General features: G+C 51.9%; 4 protein-coding genes across 4 annotated transcripts; all 4 read left to right on the plus strand.

Annotated features, from left to right (window-relative positions):
• Positions 1-1189: 1189 nt before the first annotated feature.
• NCS57_01491700 (uncharacterized protein) lies at positions 1190-6142 on the plus strand (the record flags this gene model as incomplete). Its single annotated transcript, XM_053064500.1, has 9 exons — positions 1190-1399; positions 1452-1980; positions 2045-2271; positions 2330-2609; positions 2677-2910; positions 2984-5222; positions 5279-5359; positions 5423-5800; positions 5863-6142. The coding sequence occupies 9 exons, from the start codon at positions 1190-1192 to the stop codon at positions 6140-6142; spliced, it is 4458 nt and encodes a 1485-aa protein (XP_052906128.1).
• A 1227-nt stretch (positions 6143-7369) lies between these two features.
• NCS57_01491800 (Amine oxidase) lies at positions 7370-10122 on the plus strand (the record flags this gene model as incomplete). The annotated part of the gene is made up of 7 exons (XM_053064501.1): positions 7370-7638; positions 7743-8070; positions 8127-8544; positions 8600-9236; positions 9286-9461; positions 9519-9729; positions 9798-10122. 7 exons carry the CDS (start codon positions 7370-7372, stop codon positions 10120-10122), a joined length of 2364 nt encoding a protein of 787 aa, XP_052906129.1.
• Positions 10123-11918: 1796 nt separating this feature from the next.
• On the plus strand, positions 11919-13286 carry NCS57_01491900 (uncharacterized protein; the record flags this gene model as incomplete). Its single annotated transcript, XM_053064502.1, has 1 exon — positions 11919-13286. The coding sequence occupies one exon, from the start codon at positions 11919-11921 to the stop codon at positions 13284-13286; it is 1368 nt and encodes a 455-aa protein (XP_052906130.1).
• Positions 13287-15953: 2667 nt separating this feature from the next.
• On the plus strand, positions 15954-17575 carry NCS57_01492000 (MFS domain-containing protein; the record flags this gene model as incomplete). Its single annotated transcript, XM_053064503.1, has 2 exons — positions 15954-16432; positions 16564-17575. 2 exons carry the CDS (start codon positions 15954-15956, stop codon positions 17573-17575), a joined length of 1491 nt encoding a protein of 496 aa, XP_052906131.1.
• Positions 17576-18170: the final 595 nt, after the last annotated feature.

Raw genomic sequence — 18170 nt, forward strand, 5'->3', positions numbered from 1 at the left:
TCGGTTATTCCTGACAAGACCAGACAACCAACACCAGGCGCCTGGGCAATGACGATCTTACTCTCTTCTCGGGATGGTGGCGGGGATCAGCCGAGAATGTAGCATTCGTATGCACGTAGCAGCGTATGGGAGGCCACGATCCAATAATTCAGAGAATACAGGGGTAACACAGGGGTATGAGACCGGGGGCGAGAAATACGAGTCTTTGTGGGACGCCCCGTCAAATTCTTGGTTTGTCAGAGTCTCTCACCCGCGAAACTGACTCAATCACGCATCAGCAACAAGGAGGGGGAAATAGCTCCACACAGCCCTTCGGATAGCTCGCCATCGCGCAGTGGTAGAAAAAAAATCTTGAGATATTACCAAGTCGCTTGCGCTTGGTTAAGGCGGCACACAAGGATGGACTTGAGAGCCGAACCAGGGGCAAACTAAATGGCTAGCATGAGAAATAGCAACACATTCACATGAATGATTATTTTACTATTCTATCAAACTATCACTATCATCTCTCTGACACTTTCAAATCAAATGTCCGGTTCTCTTTTCGCTGGTATCTATAGAGTGTCGATGTGCTGTCTCATGCCTTCTTCACCACCTCGTGGCCATCCAGGTTTTTCCCCAGCTGTCTTCACCCATTGGTCAACCCCTGCGCAGATGAGGGATCTAGCAATACTACCAAGATCGACATAAAACAAGGATAAGCCGCGCCACGTGAGTCCACAACCTCCAACATCCCGCATTAGCCTAGCTGGCACCATGTCTTGGCACGGCAGTTGGACGTCCAGCTGAGTTAATGTGATCTGTCGTGCCTTTTCCGGCCCGTCCCGGCCCGTCCCGGCCCCATAACTACCTGATCAGAATGAATCACCATTGATCTCTCCATAACTACTGGAACTGTACAATTTTAGTGCGGCGCTCTTTTCGACCCGCCTTGCTCATATCATATCGCGCCAAGCGGGCCACTCCACACCACAATATCCTGTCTGTCTGAACCATGTCCGAACCATGTCTGACGTGTCTTTTTTTCCCATCTTTTTTTTTTTGTGTGTGTTCTTTCGGCCACTTTGCTTTCCTCGGGGGAGGATACAGATGGCCGTCTGTCCGTTTGCAGCTCCGTTGACCCTTCAATTGCGCTCAGTGCCCTCGGGTCTGTAAGCAGGTCGGGAGCAAAGTCCCATTCACGACCGCCATGGCATCCTCATCGTTGTGTGACGACTCTTTCGGACCGCATGCGACTGGCTGCAGAGGCGGTTTCGACCTCACGCTGCTCTTTGAAGAGTCGATACTTGTTGTGCCCATCAATGCCTTGTTGCTTCTCGCAGCGCCATGTCGAGCTGTCTACCTCCTGCGCAAGAACACGGTAAAGGTTGAAAGCAGCTACTGGCTGTACTGCAAACTTGCAAGTCGACTTCTCTGATGTTTCTCGTGACCCGTATTCTAACAATTGTTAGATCTTGTGCCTCTTCCTCATCGCATTGCAAATCGGCTTTCTCGTCTTATTGACGCAATCTTCAGCCGTCACCACCAAAGCCTCTCTGCCGGCTGCCGCCTTATCGTTCGTCGCATCCATTGGCCTATTGGGCCTGTCCTATGTCGAGCATGTCTACTCGTATCGACCATCGACGGTGCTCAACCTCTTCCTACTCTTCTCAGTCCTCTTTGACGCTACGCGAACCCGAACACTTTGGCTCCAGGGCTACAATCGGTCCCCGGCCATTGCTGCCCTTGTCGCCACAGTGATAAAGATTGCCATGCTGGTTGTCGAGGCGATCGAGAAGCGCGGATTCTTACTTCCCCAGTACCGCGCATTGCCTCCCGAGGTGACCAGCGGCGTCTTCTCCCAGTGGGTCTTTTGGTGGCAGCTCCCTCTGTTCCGCGCTGGCTATTCAAAGAAGTTGGAGATTGAGTCTTTGTTCCCTCTCGCAAAGCATTTCAAGTCTTCATATCTGCAGGGCCTGTTACAGACGGCCTGGGATAAATGTTTGTCGTCCTACCTCCAGCACTGCGCATGCATGTAGCCTGCACGATACTAACAGTCGCATAGCATCTAAAAAAGAGGGCCACGGTTTGATCTTAGCCGTTCTCAGGACACTAAAGGGGCCTATCCTATCCATCATTTTCCCGCGGCTGTGCTTCATCGGCTTTACCTTTTGCCAGCCTTTCCTCATCTCAACGACACTAGCGTGGGCCGAAAAGGATAGCGACTCTGATGACATGAACCAGGGTTACGGCCTCATAGGCGCCTGGTTCATTGTCTACGTCGGCATAGGAGTACGTTCTTCCCTACAGACGAGCCATAGCAGCATCTCACTGACGCTTGACATCACAGGTGACGACTGGTCAGTACCAGCACCTGACCTATCGTGCCATCACCATGGCACGCGGTCAGCTCATCACAATGCTGTATGACAAGGCTACGGATATCGACATCACGGCTGCCGACCCGACCGCAGCTCTGACACTTATGAGCGCTGACATTGAGAGGATTGACACGGGATGGCGCACCGCTCATGATGTCTGGGCCAACTTGGTCGAGATTGCCGTTGCAGTCTACCTGCTGGAACGTCAGCTCGGCGTTGTGTGCCTCATTCCTGTCGGAGCCGCAATCTGTAAGTTCAACCTGGGATTAGAGGGGCATGAACGAATGATCAACGTGCTAACTCGGCACAAATTCAGTCTCCATCATCGGGTCTGTTATTGCCGTCAGCTTCGTCATGGCTCGGCAAGCTATGTGGCTCGAGGCCATCGAGAAGAGAATCGCTGCAACATCTCAGATGCTAGGAGCCATGAAGGGCGTCAAAATGTGCGGCCTGACCGACGTGCTCGGCACACGTATTCAGGCCATGCGGAACGAGGAGATGCACATATCGGGCAAATTCCGCAGGTTGTTGATCTGGAATATGGTTTTGGGTGAGTACCTGCAATGGCTTCACATGTCATGAGCGCAGCTCCCAAGAAACCTCGCTAACTGTAACATCTGTAGCCTACCTTGCTCCTATCTTCGCCCCCATCCTGACCTTCACGGCGTACAGCGTGCTCGCCCAGTCACGGGGGGGAGGCAGTAACTTGGACACAAATCGCATGTTTACGTCTTTATCTCTGTTTACACTCCTACAGGATCCTCTGACCTCGTTTGTTACGTCGTTGTCCTCTCTGATGGGGTCCATCGGGAGCTTTGTGCGCATCCAGTCTTTCCTCAGTACAGATGTCCGTGTCGACGATAGAGCCATCCAGGATGGCATCGAAGGCGACGATTCCTTGGGCTCCAGGTTTTCAGGCAGTGAGCCCGAGAAGAACTGTTCTTCACCCGAAGAAGAGCCCAAGCTACTGAAAGATACAATGACGAAGGTTTCGTTGAATGGCAACGCTGTCATTGTCAAGGCCGGCTCTTTTGGATACGACACCACCAAAAAGCCTATCTTGAGCGGCATCAATGTCCAAGTACCCCTAGGAAAGTTCACGCTTCTCGTTGGGCCGGTCGGCAGTGGCAAATCGACTCTTCTCAAGGCATTTCTTGGAGAGGTTGGTATCATGGCTGGCTCCGTCCAAGTATCGAGCTCCGAAATTGCCTACTGCGACCAGACCCCGTGGCACATGAACGGTACCGTGCGAGATAGCATCATCGCTTTCTCATCAGCAGATGAACGCTGGTACCAGCAGGTGCTGGACGCTTGTGCCTTGAGGCAAGATCTCTCCCAACTCCCCAGGGGAGATCTCACCACGATAGGAAGCAGGGGCATTGTTCTCAGCGGAGGACAGAGTCAAAGAATCAGTCTGGCAAGAGCTATGTACGCGCAGAAAGATGTCATTGTCCTGGATGACGTTTTCAGTGGATTGGATGCACACACTGAGAATGCCGTATTCCACAATCTCCTTGGCACTCATGGCATCCTGCGGCAGCTCAAGGCAACCGTCATCATCGCCTCTTCACGAGGTACGCGAATTCCCTACGCTGACCACATCCTGAGTCTCGATGGCACCGGCGTAGGCTGCGAGCAGGGGAGCTTGGACAAGCTGACCGAGTCTGGCGGCTACGTGTCTCGCTCCCTTGTATCCTCGGCAGACTGGACATATGAGCAAGCCCCTGCTGCGGCTGCTGCTTCTGCCGAGGAATTGACTCGTGCGCTGGTGAACTCGGAAGAAGCCCTTCTCGAGGACCTCGAGGACGAGGCCGGTCGTCGCACTGGAGACGTGGCAATCTACACATACTACATCCGCGCCATCGGCTGGATCCCAACCTTGATCTTTGTCGCGGCCATCTGCGCCTTCATCTTCAGCCAATCCTTCCCCACCATCTGGCTCAACTGGTGGGCAGCCGCCAATGCCAAGGACCCATTTACACGACTCGGCTACTACCTAGGCATCTACGCCATGCTGGGTGGACTGGCCATTATCTTTCTAGTCGTGAGCACCTGGCAGATGATCGTCACCATGGTACCGCTGTCGGGTAACAACTTCCACCAGAGCCTGCTCAAGACAGTGCTCAACGCGCCAATGTCCTTCTTCGCCGCGACCGACGCTGGCGTCACCATCAACCGCTTCAGCCAAGATCTCCAGCTCATCGACATGGACTTGCCCCTCTCGGCGCTCAACACCTTTGCTACCTTCGTGCTGTGCATCGCCGAGATGGCACTCATCGCCGCTGGTTCATATTATACGGCCGTCGCATTCCCCTTTTTGTTCGCAGCGCTGTGGGTAGTCCAGCACACGTACCTACGGACATCTCGCCAGCTCCGGTTTATGGATCTTGAGGCAAAGAGCCCGCTCTACGCCCTGTTCACCGAGTCCGTCACTGGATTGGTGACGCTGCGCGCGTTTGGGTGGCGCGGTGCCCTCGAGAAGAAGCACCACGAGTTGCTGGATCGGTCGCAGAAGCCCTTCTATCTTCTCTACGCGGTTCAGCGGTGGCTGACCTTTGTCCTCGACATGTTTGTGGCCTTTATCGCTGTGCTTGTCATGGTCCTCGTTACCCAGCTCAGAGGCGTACTCCCGACAGGGTTGATCGGAGTGGCCCTAGTCAACATCATCCAGTTTAGCCAGCATCTCAAGCTATTGATGACCTTCTGGACAAACTTGGAGACTCAAATCGGTGCAATCTCTAGGATCAAATCCTTCACAGCCCACACCGCTTCGGAGCACGAACCGCAGGAAAAGGAACAGCCGCCACCCATGTGGCCGTCCAAGGGAACCATTGTGTTCGACAACGTCTCGGCAGGATACAGGTACGTCAACACTTCACCCCCATCATACAGTCACTTGCTAACCTGCTCTTTTGCAGACAGTCCGAACATGTCCTGAAGAACATATCCATGTCGATCGAGGCAGGGCAAAAAATTGGCATCTGCGGACGGACTGGAAGGTAACGCTGTTCCAACATGCTCCTCTTGTCAGACCTCTCTAGCTAACCCATATGCCCTCGCAGTGGTAAGAGTTCCATGGTCTCCTGCCTTTTCCGCATGGTAGACCTCCACGGTGGCCGCATAACTGTAGACGGGCTTGACATTAGCACGCTGCCCCGTGAGCAAGTTCGCACCCGGCTAGTCGCTGTGCCGCAAGATGCGTTCCTCATCGAGGGGGGCAGCGTACGTTTGAATGCGGACCCTTCTTCCGGACTCACGGATGCTGCAATTGAAGATGCATTGAGAGCTGTAGACCTGTGGGACATTGTAGTCGAAAAGGGCGGGCTTGATGTGCTCATCGAGGAACTACACCTCTCGCATGGCCAAAGACAGCTCTTTTGCATTGCGCGCGCCATCCTACGCCCATCGCCCGTCGTCGTTCTTGATGAAGCCACAAGCAGGTACAGTGTCACACCCTCCATCTACCCCCTATTCATGCATCAGATACTAACACCGTAACCAGCGTGGACTCGCACGTCGATGAGCTCGTCCAGCGTGTCCTGTGTGAGCGGTTCGAGAATCGCACAGTAATTGCCATTGTTCATAAGCTTGAGTCGGCTCTGGATGACTTCGACATGGTAGCTGTTCTTGATGCAGGCGAGCTGCAAGAGTTTGGACCTCCGCGAAAGCTTCTGGAAAAGGGGCCTGAGGCCTCGGCTTTTGCTGCTCTGTACGAAAAACTGGCCGTGGAAAAGAAGAAGGGGGAAAGAGAAGAAGAAGAGGGAGAAACATTGTCAGAATAGTTAGAAGTCAGATTACCATTTACCTGTAGAGGAATGATTGTGCTGTGCAGTACAGCTCGTCTGAGATGCCCCTTGAAGCTTCCCTGCTTTTGTTCCAGGGCGAGTACGTTTTACAGCCCGCACCGTACAAGATAATTAGAGCGTGACTGCTCGATCTAGGCGCCTGAAGAGTTGGTACAAGCTAGAATGAGTGGCAAATTGGTGATGCCATATAATCCACCCCGTGCGGTAAAAGATCAACATTTACTCTCTAGAGATCATAATGCTGGCCCCTCTACCTCATATCAAGCCCCCTTGGCGGTCATGCAGCCCGTCTAGTAGGGCACGATTTGAACATCACAGATTGTGCTGCTTTTTTCTGACTTTCGCGAGGGAAACGAGCAGTGCCCGCCCCCCTCCCCCACACCCGATGATACTCACTAGATGCGCGTCTGTGTCGATCCCAGATGCTCGCAAGGGTGCTTCAAGTCCTACAGACTCATTTCCAAGGCGACCCATCACTAAGTGGACCTTGCAAATGGCCCCTCACCCGGGCCAGGGAAAAAACGAGACACCAGTACAAGTTTCTTAGCTTATTGCCGTCTAAAATTATCAATAGAGTATACTAAGGATAGATAAAAGTACTCTAAAATTATAATATATCTTTATTATATTTTATTATATTTTATTATATTTTATTATATTTTATTATATTTTATTATATTTTATTATATTTTATAGAAATTTATTTCCCATAGTTGAGAGGACTTTGGTGATCCTTTGAAGAGCTCTGGTGTCTCATTTATTTCTTGACTGGCGTGCCCCTGTGTTGGCTTTCGGTAAGTGCCATGTGTTGTCGATCGGATGATCTGATGTCGATCTGCCGCCTTGACTCTTTTTCCCGGTTTAGTATGCTGAGACCATGTTTTTACCGCTTGCTCCGCTCTCTAATGCGCGGGAAGGTAGCTTCCGTGCCTAGTCGATGCAGTTGGTCGTGTAGGTGGCTGGCTGACGTGACGTATCAGTTTACATGGTATCCCCGATTCTCTTGTCGCCGCCCTTCCCGCACCGGACCGTGCCGCGTTTACCGTGTTGCAGCAAGTATTACGGAAAAGAAACCCTACGCAAGCAGGCATTCAGATTCCGAAACCCGTCGTCTGCCTGTATTCCTCTATTTTAGGTTGCCCATACCATCCCATCACGTCCACGGCCTGGTGTATTCACGCATGTTCTCAAACACGAGCAGCCATGCTTCTCATCGTTTGCTTGAGGCTCTGCCTGCTGATTTTCCTGAGCGGGGCCCTGGCTCGCCCATCCATCCCTGGCCCAGCAGCACGGCCACATTCCCTCCGTCGTCCTTCGAAGCGGCAGGGATGCAGCTCCGGTAAAGAAGTCACCATTACGGCGCCAAGCAAGAACATCTTCCAAGGTCTCACAGATCATGAATATGCTCAAGTTACTGCTTACCTCCATCAGCAGAAGGAACTCAACCTGACTGCTGTGGCTAACTCGACCTCGTAAGTTTTGTCTTTTCGCATTACCCCTGAAATGACCTCCCCAGTGACTTATCCCTACTTCTTATATATCACTATGTCGATGCCTTTCAGCTGATGGTATGTAGTTGGGACAATGTCATTGTGACTCTGGACCTGCTACAGCCGAACAAGACCGATGCATTGGCATATCTCGAAGGACGCGGTCCTGCTCCAGCTCGGTATGCGAGAGCAACCTTGCAGTTCAATTCGCAGCTGCAGCCCTACATCCAGGAGTACATGGTCGGCCCTCTACCCATCAAGAAGGGCTCGACCCGGTACGAGGAGCTCAACTACATATTCACATCTGGCCGTGGCCGAATCAACGTGTACAACGCTGATGGTGATGCCATCGCTGCTTTCAATCTCAAGGTCGGAACTGAAGTTCAAGACATCACCAAGCGACTTCTCAACGGTGTTAGTACATCTTCCCTGCGTACGTCCAAGGAGGTTTTCGCTAATGGTATCAATAGACCGCAACCGGCGCAGATGACGACAAACTGTTGATTGCTGGTAGCGATCCTCTGACTCATAGCGGCGACAGGATCTATCAGTGGAACGAGTTCTACTCTGCTCACACCGGCGAATTCTTTTCTGAGACCATATTGCCAACTTCTCTTCAGTTCAAGGCAGACATTAGTGGCCGAGATCCTTCCAAGTGGAAAGTAGTTGGCTGGTACTACGACGGCAACTATTGGCCAACCACTGCCGCCTTTCGCAAAGGCGTCGAGACCTTGACTAGAAGACCAGGACCAAACGTGGATGGATCATGGACCTCTACTGACCAGCAAGGCGAGAAGCTGCCGCGTGATCATCTGTACCCTCCCATTTCTGTCCAGCCAGAGGGTCCACGGTTCGGGGTCGACAGAGAGCAGAACTATGTTGAATGGAGTAGGTGCATTTGATGTCGTTATCTTGCATACACGTGGCTAACAGGGCAAAATAGTGGACTTCAGCTTCTTCATCTCCAACCAAAAAGAGACTGGCTTGCAGCTTCACGACATTCGATACAAGGGCGAGCGTCTGATCTATGAACTTGGTCTCCAGGAGGCGCTTGCGCACTACGCTTCGCAGGACCCGCTACATGCCTCATCAGCATATCTCGACTCCTCATACGGCATTGGCACCAGCCAATGGAACTTGGTTGACGGTTTCGACTGCCCGTCCCATGCCACCTATCTCAACACGACGTTTTACATCAGCGAAACTACTCATGTGCACCCCAACAGTCTGTGCCTCTTTGAATATGACACCGGCTATCCTATCCAGCGTCATTTGACATCAAACCATGTGTCTGCGAGTAAAAACATTGTTTTTACTATCCGTAGCGTCTCGACGGTAGGGAATTACGACTATCTCTTTGAGTATTCTTTCCACTACGACGGCTCCATCGCCGTCACGGTTCGGGCCTCGGGCTACATTCAGGGTGCCTTTTGGTCAGGAGACGGTGATTATGGCTTTCATATTCACGACAACTTGTCAGGGTCTATGCACGACCATGTCATCAATTTCAAGCTCGATCTGGACATCAAGGGCAGGAAAAACAGTCTGTTGAAAACTGAGTTTGTGCCAACTACCCAAGTGTATGATCCCCTCCGTCTCCTCTACAAGCAAGTTATTGATCATCATCAGCTACCCGTGGTCTGATGGTCAGCCTATCAACACCATGAAGGTCAACCGCTCCTACATCACCAGCGAAGATGACAGCAAAATTACCTGGGCCAAGAACGGAGCTGCTGCATACGCCGTTGTCAATAAGGATAAGTTGAATAGTTTTGGAGAGGCACCCGGCTACCACATTTTCCCAAGTGTGCCAACCTCCCTCACACACGCGCCCTAACATTGCTAACGGAGGATGTCTACAGACAGCGGTAGTACTGCCCACCTGACGGTTCAGTCATCCTCAGCCCTCGGTCAGTCCGCCAACTGGGCCAATCATAACCTCTACGCCCTTCAGCACCACGACACCGAACCAAAGAGTGCATACGCCTTCAACAGCCACGATCCGCATCACCCAGCCGTGAACTTTGACGAGTTCTTCAACGGGGAGAGTCTAGACCAAGAGGACATCGTTCTGTACGTATTTACGCCACTATAGTTGTCACAGCACAGCTAACTCTTTTTTTTCTTTTCCCCTTTTTGAGGTACTTCAACCTCGGCATGCACCATCTCCCCAACACGGCCGATCTACCAAACACGGTGATGACGACAGCTGTATCATCGATGTTCATCGCACCACAAAACTACTTTGCTAGCGACGTGTCACGGCGCACCATTCATCAAGCCCGGCTTTCCTACAACGAGCATTCCATCGTCACCGATTCCAAGACGTTCGGGACGAAGCAGCCGACCTGTGCATACGATATGAACAAAGCCGCACCCGACTTGAGCAGCTTTGTCGGGGAGATTCAGATTCCAAAGTTCCCATGGAACCCAAGTGGTAGTCTGCAGACGAACCCTGGTGGCTAGGTGATGAAGACGGCTCGGGGTCTCATGAAGGGCAGGCATGCATAATCCCCATGCCTTTGCGTGCTCGAGGCGGGCCTGGGAGGCCCCAGAAGACAGGTCATGTCACTTGAACTCCCACCGAAGGTTGAGCTGAGGGTCTGGGTCAATGTGTTTTATTCCCCAGGCACAGATACTGCAGTTCCAACATGGTAACTCGCCTTTGCTCCCTGCACGAGCGAGTCAGGATCTCAGGCATGGCAGTTGGTGGCAACTGACCATTTGATAGAATTTTGTTTATTGAAGATTGTACACATAATATGTGCTGTTTCCATCGTCGTGCCCTGATCTAGCTTTTGGTAGTAGAATGAGGTTGAAAAACTCGCATTCATAAGCCGAGTTATATGTTGAGGTTTAAGTTTATCGCTTAAAACTGAACTTAAAATAGTCTCGTCAGTTGAAGCCGGGTATTCCGGTTAATTTTCCTTATTAGAATCTTACATCCGGCCGGATTATGGTCAATTGCAGCCAAGATCGGTACCTCCCGGTGGAAACGTTGGAAACAAAAATGCAGACGTGTCGTTACGCGTAGTCACGTGTGCTAGTGGGGGCGCGGAACGGTTGCTGAGCTTCCTGACGCATGGCTTGTGTGAGTAAAGAACACCATTGAGTTGGCGCGAAAAATCGAGTTGTGAGCACGGGTAGGTTTAGGAGGGAGCCTATTGCCTCATTCTCAATTCACGACTACTGACTGCTATCCGTGCTTCTTATTCTATGGAGAGGGAGCTATGAGAAGATGCGTATGTGACATAACCTCTTTTGATGTCCTGAAGCAACAACACAGATTAGCTTTACCCTATAGCCATGAGCAAACCTCGGATCCTCGGCCATACCGTTCAAGGCGTGTGCGTAAAGGAAAACAGTGAGCTATGATTATGAAACCAGATTAATCTAGAGAGAAACGCTTTTTTGAGCTTTGCTTTTGGGTGAAGCGCTGTTTTGCGTAGCGGAAAATATATACCCTTGGATGATTATACTCTGTTGTTAATTCATTTGCGCTGGTAAGGTTACTCAGAGCAACACTTCTTCTCTCTCTCTCTTTTTTCTTTTTCGCCTTTCTCTCTCTCTCCCAGTTCGTTTTCACATGAAGTAGTGCTCATCGCGAGAAAGCGCTCTTGATCACGATCGACGCGTCTGTCATGTCTTGAAAGGGTCATCCTGTCCCAGCTGTTCCACTCGCTGTGATGGGTCACCATGAGTCCCACTCTGATTCGCTGAAGCATTTCTGGTGCCATCCACGTACAATAGTTACCTAATGCATTCCGGTAATCCACATGCACTGCGACAGTACAAAAACATGGGATACAAACTAGCTCTCTCTAATTATTTAGGTAAAAAGACTAGAATTAAGGCCTAAGAGATTTAAGAAAATTATCCAAGGGAATTTAATAGCATTAGAAAGTGATTATGCTCTTATTTCTCTTATTTATCCCTTGGTTAAGGTGTCAAGGTAGCCCTTTTTGCTATCCTCGCTGATCGCCGGGGTCTTAGTGTCTCAAGTTTTTTTTACAACCCTGTCTGTGCTTGCCTCTTTTGCTTTGCTGTTTTAGAATTTTTCTCGCTTCATGGCAGGAAATAAACAATTTGGTGCTGCTATTCCCGGCATGACTGTACCGAACTTTTGCCGCGGGCGGGGCTACGGGTTGCTCCACGCAACGTCACGGATCTAACGACGCCCCCAAGTCGCGTACCTCATCAAGATCAACAATGGAATCAGCAGCCCTCGTAGCCTTATAATTCCGTGTTCTTGTCTCCTGAAAATGGATCACGGTCAAATAGAGGCCTGGATCACGGAAACCTCCCAATTTTCCTCCTTCCTCGAGCCCTCATCCCCATTATTTTCTTTGCCGGAGCCGACGACATCGACCAAGCGCAAGCGACCCCACGAGACTACCAGCATCATGTCGCCGCCTTTCAGCGAAGACCTTCCTTTCCCTGTTGATCCGAGAGATATATCGCGACCGGAATCCCCAACAAAGAGACGCCGCGTGGACCAATCTCCATCCACCTCGGCGCCGAAAGCGTCCTTCCCCTTGCGACCAACAACCGACACTCGATCAGAGTATTCAGTTGGAACGGGCGATGGTGATGGCAATGCGTGGGCGACTCAATCAGCGCCGGCTGTATCCATGCCTCCGGCAACTCCGAGTAAAAAGTCAAGCCGGCGCAGCCCTGTTAGAGACATGGCCGACCTTGCACTCGCAGAGAAGCACATCAAGCACATCGTCTTAAAGAGGCTGGACCAACTCACACCGGATGTTCTACCACTCTTTGAAAGGTCCAAGGAGGCATCAGAGCTGCGGAACATTGTGCCGCGTCAAGTGCACCATGCCATCACGGCCGACCGTGGCCCGTTGGAGAAAGCCCTTGACAACCATACCTTTTATGACGCCGAGTTATGGGCAAAGGAGCATGGGGCTAACCCGTGGAACGCTTTCGACGAGCTGCAGGAACTTAGGCTGGTGTGTGAGCGAACTCAAGAAGCTATCGAGCTCAACCTCCCCGAACCCTGTTGGAACGCCCGTATCCACGAACGGCTCCTCGACGTGGCGTTGAAGCCGTTTGAGAACCTTTCGCATTGGGATGTGACTCGGGCCACAATTAATAAACCGTACCTTGGTAAACACCGCTCCGGCGTAGACCTTCAGGCCAAGCTCGTCGATTTCTGTATAACCCTCAGCGGGGGAACTGTCCGGGACGTCTACGACCGCCTCGCAGCAGCCAACGACCCCCAGTCCATCAACCATTCCTCTACCGCGCCCTTGCGCTACCAGCCCATCGCCGTCAGCATCGAGACAAAGGTTCAGGCTGGCTCGACTGAGGAGGGTAAGGCACAGCTGTCTGTCTGGGCCACCTCGCACCTCAAGAGGCTGCGCCTTCTCTCAGTCACATCCTCGAATCACATCACGATCGATACGACGCTACCGCTCGTACAGGTCAACGGAGGCGTGTGGACGCTGCTTTTCTTGAGGGATGGCGAGACTGTGCATCTTATTGAGACGGTCATGATTGGCGATACAAAGACTGTGCTCGGGTGTTACCAGGTGGTGGCTTTTCTGCGACACTTGGGGTATTGGGCTTTGACGGTTTATAAGAGATGGTTATATGATAATTGTTTGAAAGTTTGAGTATTTCGTTCGTACATGATACCCCGCAAGGCAATGTGAGACCAAACTTTGGCTCATTATTGCTCTTCGCCCACTATTTGTTATCGTTCTTTGTCCCGCATGGTAGAATTGATTCTCTCGATGGAGACGCTGCTTCCATCTTGACGATTGCCGCATCGCGGTGTTGATTATGAGGAGCGATCCCAAGCCACCGATGAAATGCCTCACATCCCGAGGACTTCCTTCCATGACGGAAGAAAGACGCTGGACAGTATCGCCACAACTCTGGTGACGGTGGAAGGTCAAACCAATGACTACCTGGAGAGCTCTCGAGCACTTCTGGCGTCAATCTCAGGCATGGTCGCTAACATGCTCAATTTCGAGCTCGAGCAACGCCCAAAGGCATCCGAGATCGTTCACAATCTCCAATCTTCTCTATAGCATAAAGCTACGGCCCCAGAACCGGCTAACTCTCAACCTGATTTTTAAATCGAGTAACGGATAAACAAGACCCAAGACATAATGATCATGCTGCATAGGAGCACAATGCCAACACTCGTGAAAGACTGGGCGGATTTCCGTCCGACAGGTGCTCCAACTTCGCCTGCCTTTTCAACCACCAACCGCTTCTTCTCACTCATCGTAAGAATACCCGCAAGATATCTACAGAGGAACTCATCAGTAACTGTTTGCTAGTGAATCCTATTTCAGTTTCTTGGCAACATACCTTCTATCGAGGACGCCATAGAGGAGTCCCAGGCAAAACTCCAGTCCCTTGACAGCCACGAAGAAAGCCGACGACGCGCTCATAGGTCTGCCCTGGTGTGAGGTCCTGTGGCCGGCCAGCAATCGTATCAACGATCACACTACCGCTGTTTTTGAAAGCCTTCCATATGCCAAAAACAAGACCCAGTTCAAGCTGGCTTGGGACCATGGGGGGAATGGATGCCAGGAAGGGAAGGGCATTCATTGTTGATGCCACGGAGGCGATGATCATGGCACCAAGAGCGTTGACCTTGGTAAAACCAATGAGGCAGTAAACCAAGATCCAGATGACCGATGTGACACTCACAAACGCCATTCTGTAGCCGAAGAAGTCGAAGAAAGTACCGATCATGGGAGCGCAGACAACATGAATGACCTGCTGCAGCGCCGATGTGTATCCAGCCAGCTGTTCAGTTGATCCTCGGGTCTGGGTGATGATGTCGGCGTTGAGGCCGTTGACTTGTCGCCCATTCATAAAGTGTGCTTTGAGTGTATGGGTACTGGGTCTACTCATGTCAACCAGTGGTTGCTCCATGTCGGGGGACGCTCCTTCCCAACATCCTAAGCGAAGACACCAAGACACCCACCAAAATTTTCGCATTGAATTTTATCGCTGACTAGACATAAAACTTCATTGAACACGTTGAGACAGTTCTTTTTCGATTACACCATGACAGATGTCGCGCCTCTCGAAGATTGGAGCTGGGAATGCCCTCAAGACCCGCACCCTCCTGCTCCTCCAACGCCACCACCTCTACCTGTGATGCACCAGGCTCCGCTCCATGAGTTGACGCATATGATCTCACCCATGTCTTTCAGTGCTATTGGTCTAACTAAATTTACTATACAGTTCGAGAAATCGAAGACGAAGCTGAGGTTAAGCTCGCCGTGACCGAGGAACTCGCCCGCCAGTCAATTTACTCGGCATATGCTCCACATTTGCGGTACTCCCAGTTCGATATCACCATTCCCATAAGAGATCACTTGAATGGCAAGACGTGCCCCGTTGTAGGTATAGAATGCAAAGGGACGAGGGATTGGAGATCCTTGAAACAACACCTTCGCACCCAGAAGCACATGGTAGGCAATCGTGTCACCACGCTTTCTTTGATACTAACCATGGAATAGGCATAGGAGCAAGCCAGGGCGCGAGAGGCTGTTAATAATCCTGCGGCACCAACACCCGAACCAACTTTCCGGCTTGTCCCAACCGTGTCCATATCTTTCTCGGCCCCAACCCCCGTCACGAGCTCAGATGAACACAGTTGCGAGGTTGGGGACCGGCCAAGCGGGAAGGAGGAGGAGGAGGATGGGGAGGAGAACGAAGTGGAAGAAGTCGTGGGTTGACGTTGCTGCTGAGGTTGTCATCGAGGCGGCGATGGCAGATTTATATCTTATCTGATGAGATCAAGGTCGCCACGACGCCAGTCGGTAGGTAGGAAGCGGGTCGGTGTGAGACACAATCCTTCCTACTTGCGGAGTAGGACGATTCACAATCGTGTCTCTGAACTTGCAGCAATGGGGCTCCTTTGGCAGGATAGTTCCCTTGTCTGTGAGCTGATCCTGGCCGAAGGCGTCTGTAAACGGTGCGATACTCTCGCATGGCTGCTGCCAAGCTGCCGGGATTAGTTCTCAGAGCTTCATTCTAGTCTGTAGACGCGCAATTAACGAGTTTGGTGTGAAGTGGAGGGGAGGGACTTTTCTGAGGCCATGGATGGGTTCCCTCGCTAAGACGTAGTAGTGCACGTACTCGTTAGCCGTGAACAGGGAGTGGATATATCGCGGGCACCCCTCACCCACCCACGTCTGCTCAAGTTCATCCCGGCTCTGCATTGCCCACCATCTCTTACAGCCCCCCCCCCCCCCCGCGCAGGCAACTTTGTTTCTTCTGTTCCAACTCCAGCGAATTGTCTGACCGATCCAATGGGCCCGGCGACTAGGAACCACTCAAGTGCCAACAAACCCGACGAGCGAAGGGCGACATCGGAAGAGACGCTCCTTCTCCAGCAGGACACGCCGTCGCAGTACGTGACTCTCCCGGCTCCCCCAGTGAGTGATCGGGATATCTCATGGGCCTCAATTCCTAAGAAGGGTCAGCTGGCCGTCATCCTCTTCGCCCGCTTGGCAGAGCCCATCAGCGAGCGGTCCCTGACATCGTACCTGTTCTACCAGCTGCGATGGTTCGACCCGAGCCTGGACCCCTCTGAGATTGCCAGACAAGCTGGTTATCTCACTGCTGCTTTTGCCGCTGCACAATGCCTCACGTCTATGTGGTGGGGGCGTGCTGCTGACGACCCTCGAATTGGGCGCGAGCGTGTGTTGCTCATCGGACTCTCTGGTACGGCCATATCGGCCCTGGGGATGGGATTCGCAAAGTCTTTGCACACGGCCTTCTTCTTTCGGTGCTTGGCTGGTGCATTAAACGGGAATGTTGGTGTCCTAAGGACTATGGTATCTGAGATTGTTGTCGACAAGCGATAAGTGTCGATGACGAGAACAACCAGTGGCAAGATCCTATGCTGATGATTCACAGTCACCAAACTCGCGCCTTTCTCCTTCTCCCCATGTGCTTCAACGTCGGTGTCATTATTGGGCCACTTCTAAGTGGTTTCCTCGCAGACCCAATTCATGCTTTGTCGAGCCTCTTCGGCCCAGGCTCCTTTTTTGGAGGCGTAGATGGTGTCCGGTGGATGAGGAGCTTTCCGTACGCCCTCCCCAACCTGTTCTTCGCCATCATCCTAGGAGCAGCAGCACTTGGGATCATCCTGGGCCTCGATGAAACACATCCGCAACTACGGCATCGGCGGGATCTCGGCCGCGCGCTGGGAAAGTCAATCATGGCTACCATCATGAGACGCAAGAATGCGGGCTACGAAAATGAGGCTATCCAAGACGACTATTTGCCAACGCAAACCTCACATCTTCTAGAAGACGAAATCGGGGGGGTACCGGAGCTTGAGCCGGAGCCCAAACAAAAGTCGTCCCTCCGCGCCATATTGAGCAGGAAGGTCTGCCTCAACATGGCGCAGCGCTTCCTCCAGTCACTACACGTTTCATCATTCAACTCCATGTTCTTCAGTCTTCTTCCAGCACCCCAAGCGGACGGACGCAATTTCCACCTCCCGTTCCGATTCGGTGGTGGTCTTGGGCTCTCGAGCAAGAAGATGGGATTCGCCAATACCATAATTGGCATGATCGGCATACCACTACAGTTGTTCATATATCCAAGGCTCATTGGCCGCTTGGGGGTCAAGAACTCGTACCGCTACTTTCTACCGCTTGGAATCGTAGCCTATGTACTGGTGCCCTACCTGGTCTTGCTGCCTGCGAGCAACTCGGCCCTCGTGTGGACGTGCCTATCAGCCGTGTTGTCAATGCAGGTTTTGTCTCGTACATTCGTCAACCCAGCGACTGTGATGCTGGTGAACGATTGTGCGCCGACGCCAGATACTCTAGGAACTGTACACGGCATGGCTCAGAGTACGTCAAGCGCTGCCGGATCATTGGACCGACGATGGGTGGCGCAGTTCTCGGCTGGGGACTGAGCAACAACTTCGTTGGGTTACCACTGTGGACGCTTGCTGTGATTGCATTGGCAAACTGGATCGTCATTCTGGGTATCGAGGGCGTGAATATGCATCACTGATCAGCTGCTACTACAATGCAAAGATATACGGAGGATAGGTTAGCATAGGACCAGGTACAATTGTCCTGCACTGTAGATTTCGGCTTCTGTAGATGGGCCCTGTCAATAGAACACAATCCAAACATCGATTATCTTCGTCTCATAACGTGATTGACCTTGAATATCATCGACGCAGTTCCTCTCCGCTCCTGGATCAAGGAGGGTGAGGATGCGACACACCCAACTCCGAGTCCCTTTTACCACCACCACATCCACATTTACGAGTCGACTAGCGCCGTCGTTGTTATAGTCGCTTTCTTCACAGTGACGAATCGAGGTCGGGGCTGATCCTGTCGTCAGCGGTTTGCGCAATATTTTTTCTCTCACTGTGAGAAACAAGCAATGCACTAGGATCCTTGTTCCCCACCAAGCCATGTGAGGCCCGCTTTATCTTATCAATCAAATCATATCAATCTCCGACTCATGACTTATTTCCTGTCATCCTCCCCTGACCT

This window comes from Fusarium keratoplasticum, chromosome 15 (assembly GCF_025433545.1).
Source record: "Fusarium keratoplasticum isolate Fu6.1 chromosome 15, whole genome shotgun sequence".
In the NCBI taxonomy this organism is placed as follows: Eukaryota; Fungi; Ascomycota; class Sordariomycetes; order Hypocreales; family Nectriaceae; genus Fusarium; species Fusarium keratoplasticum.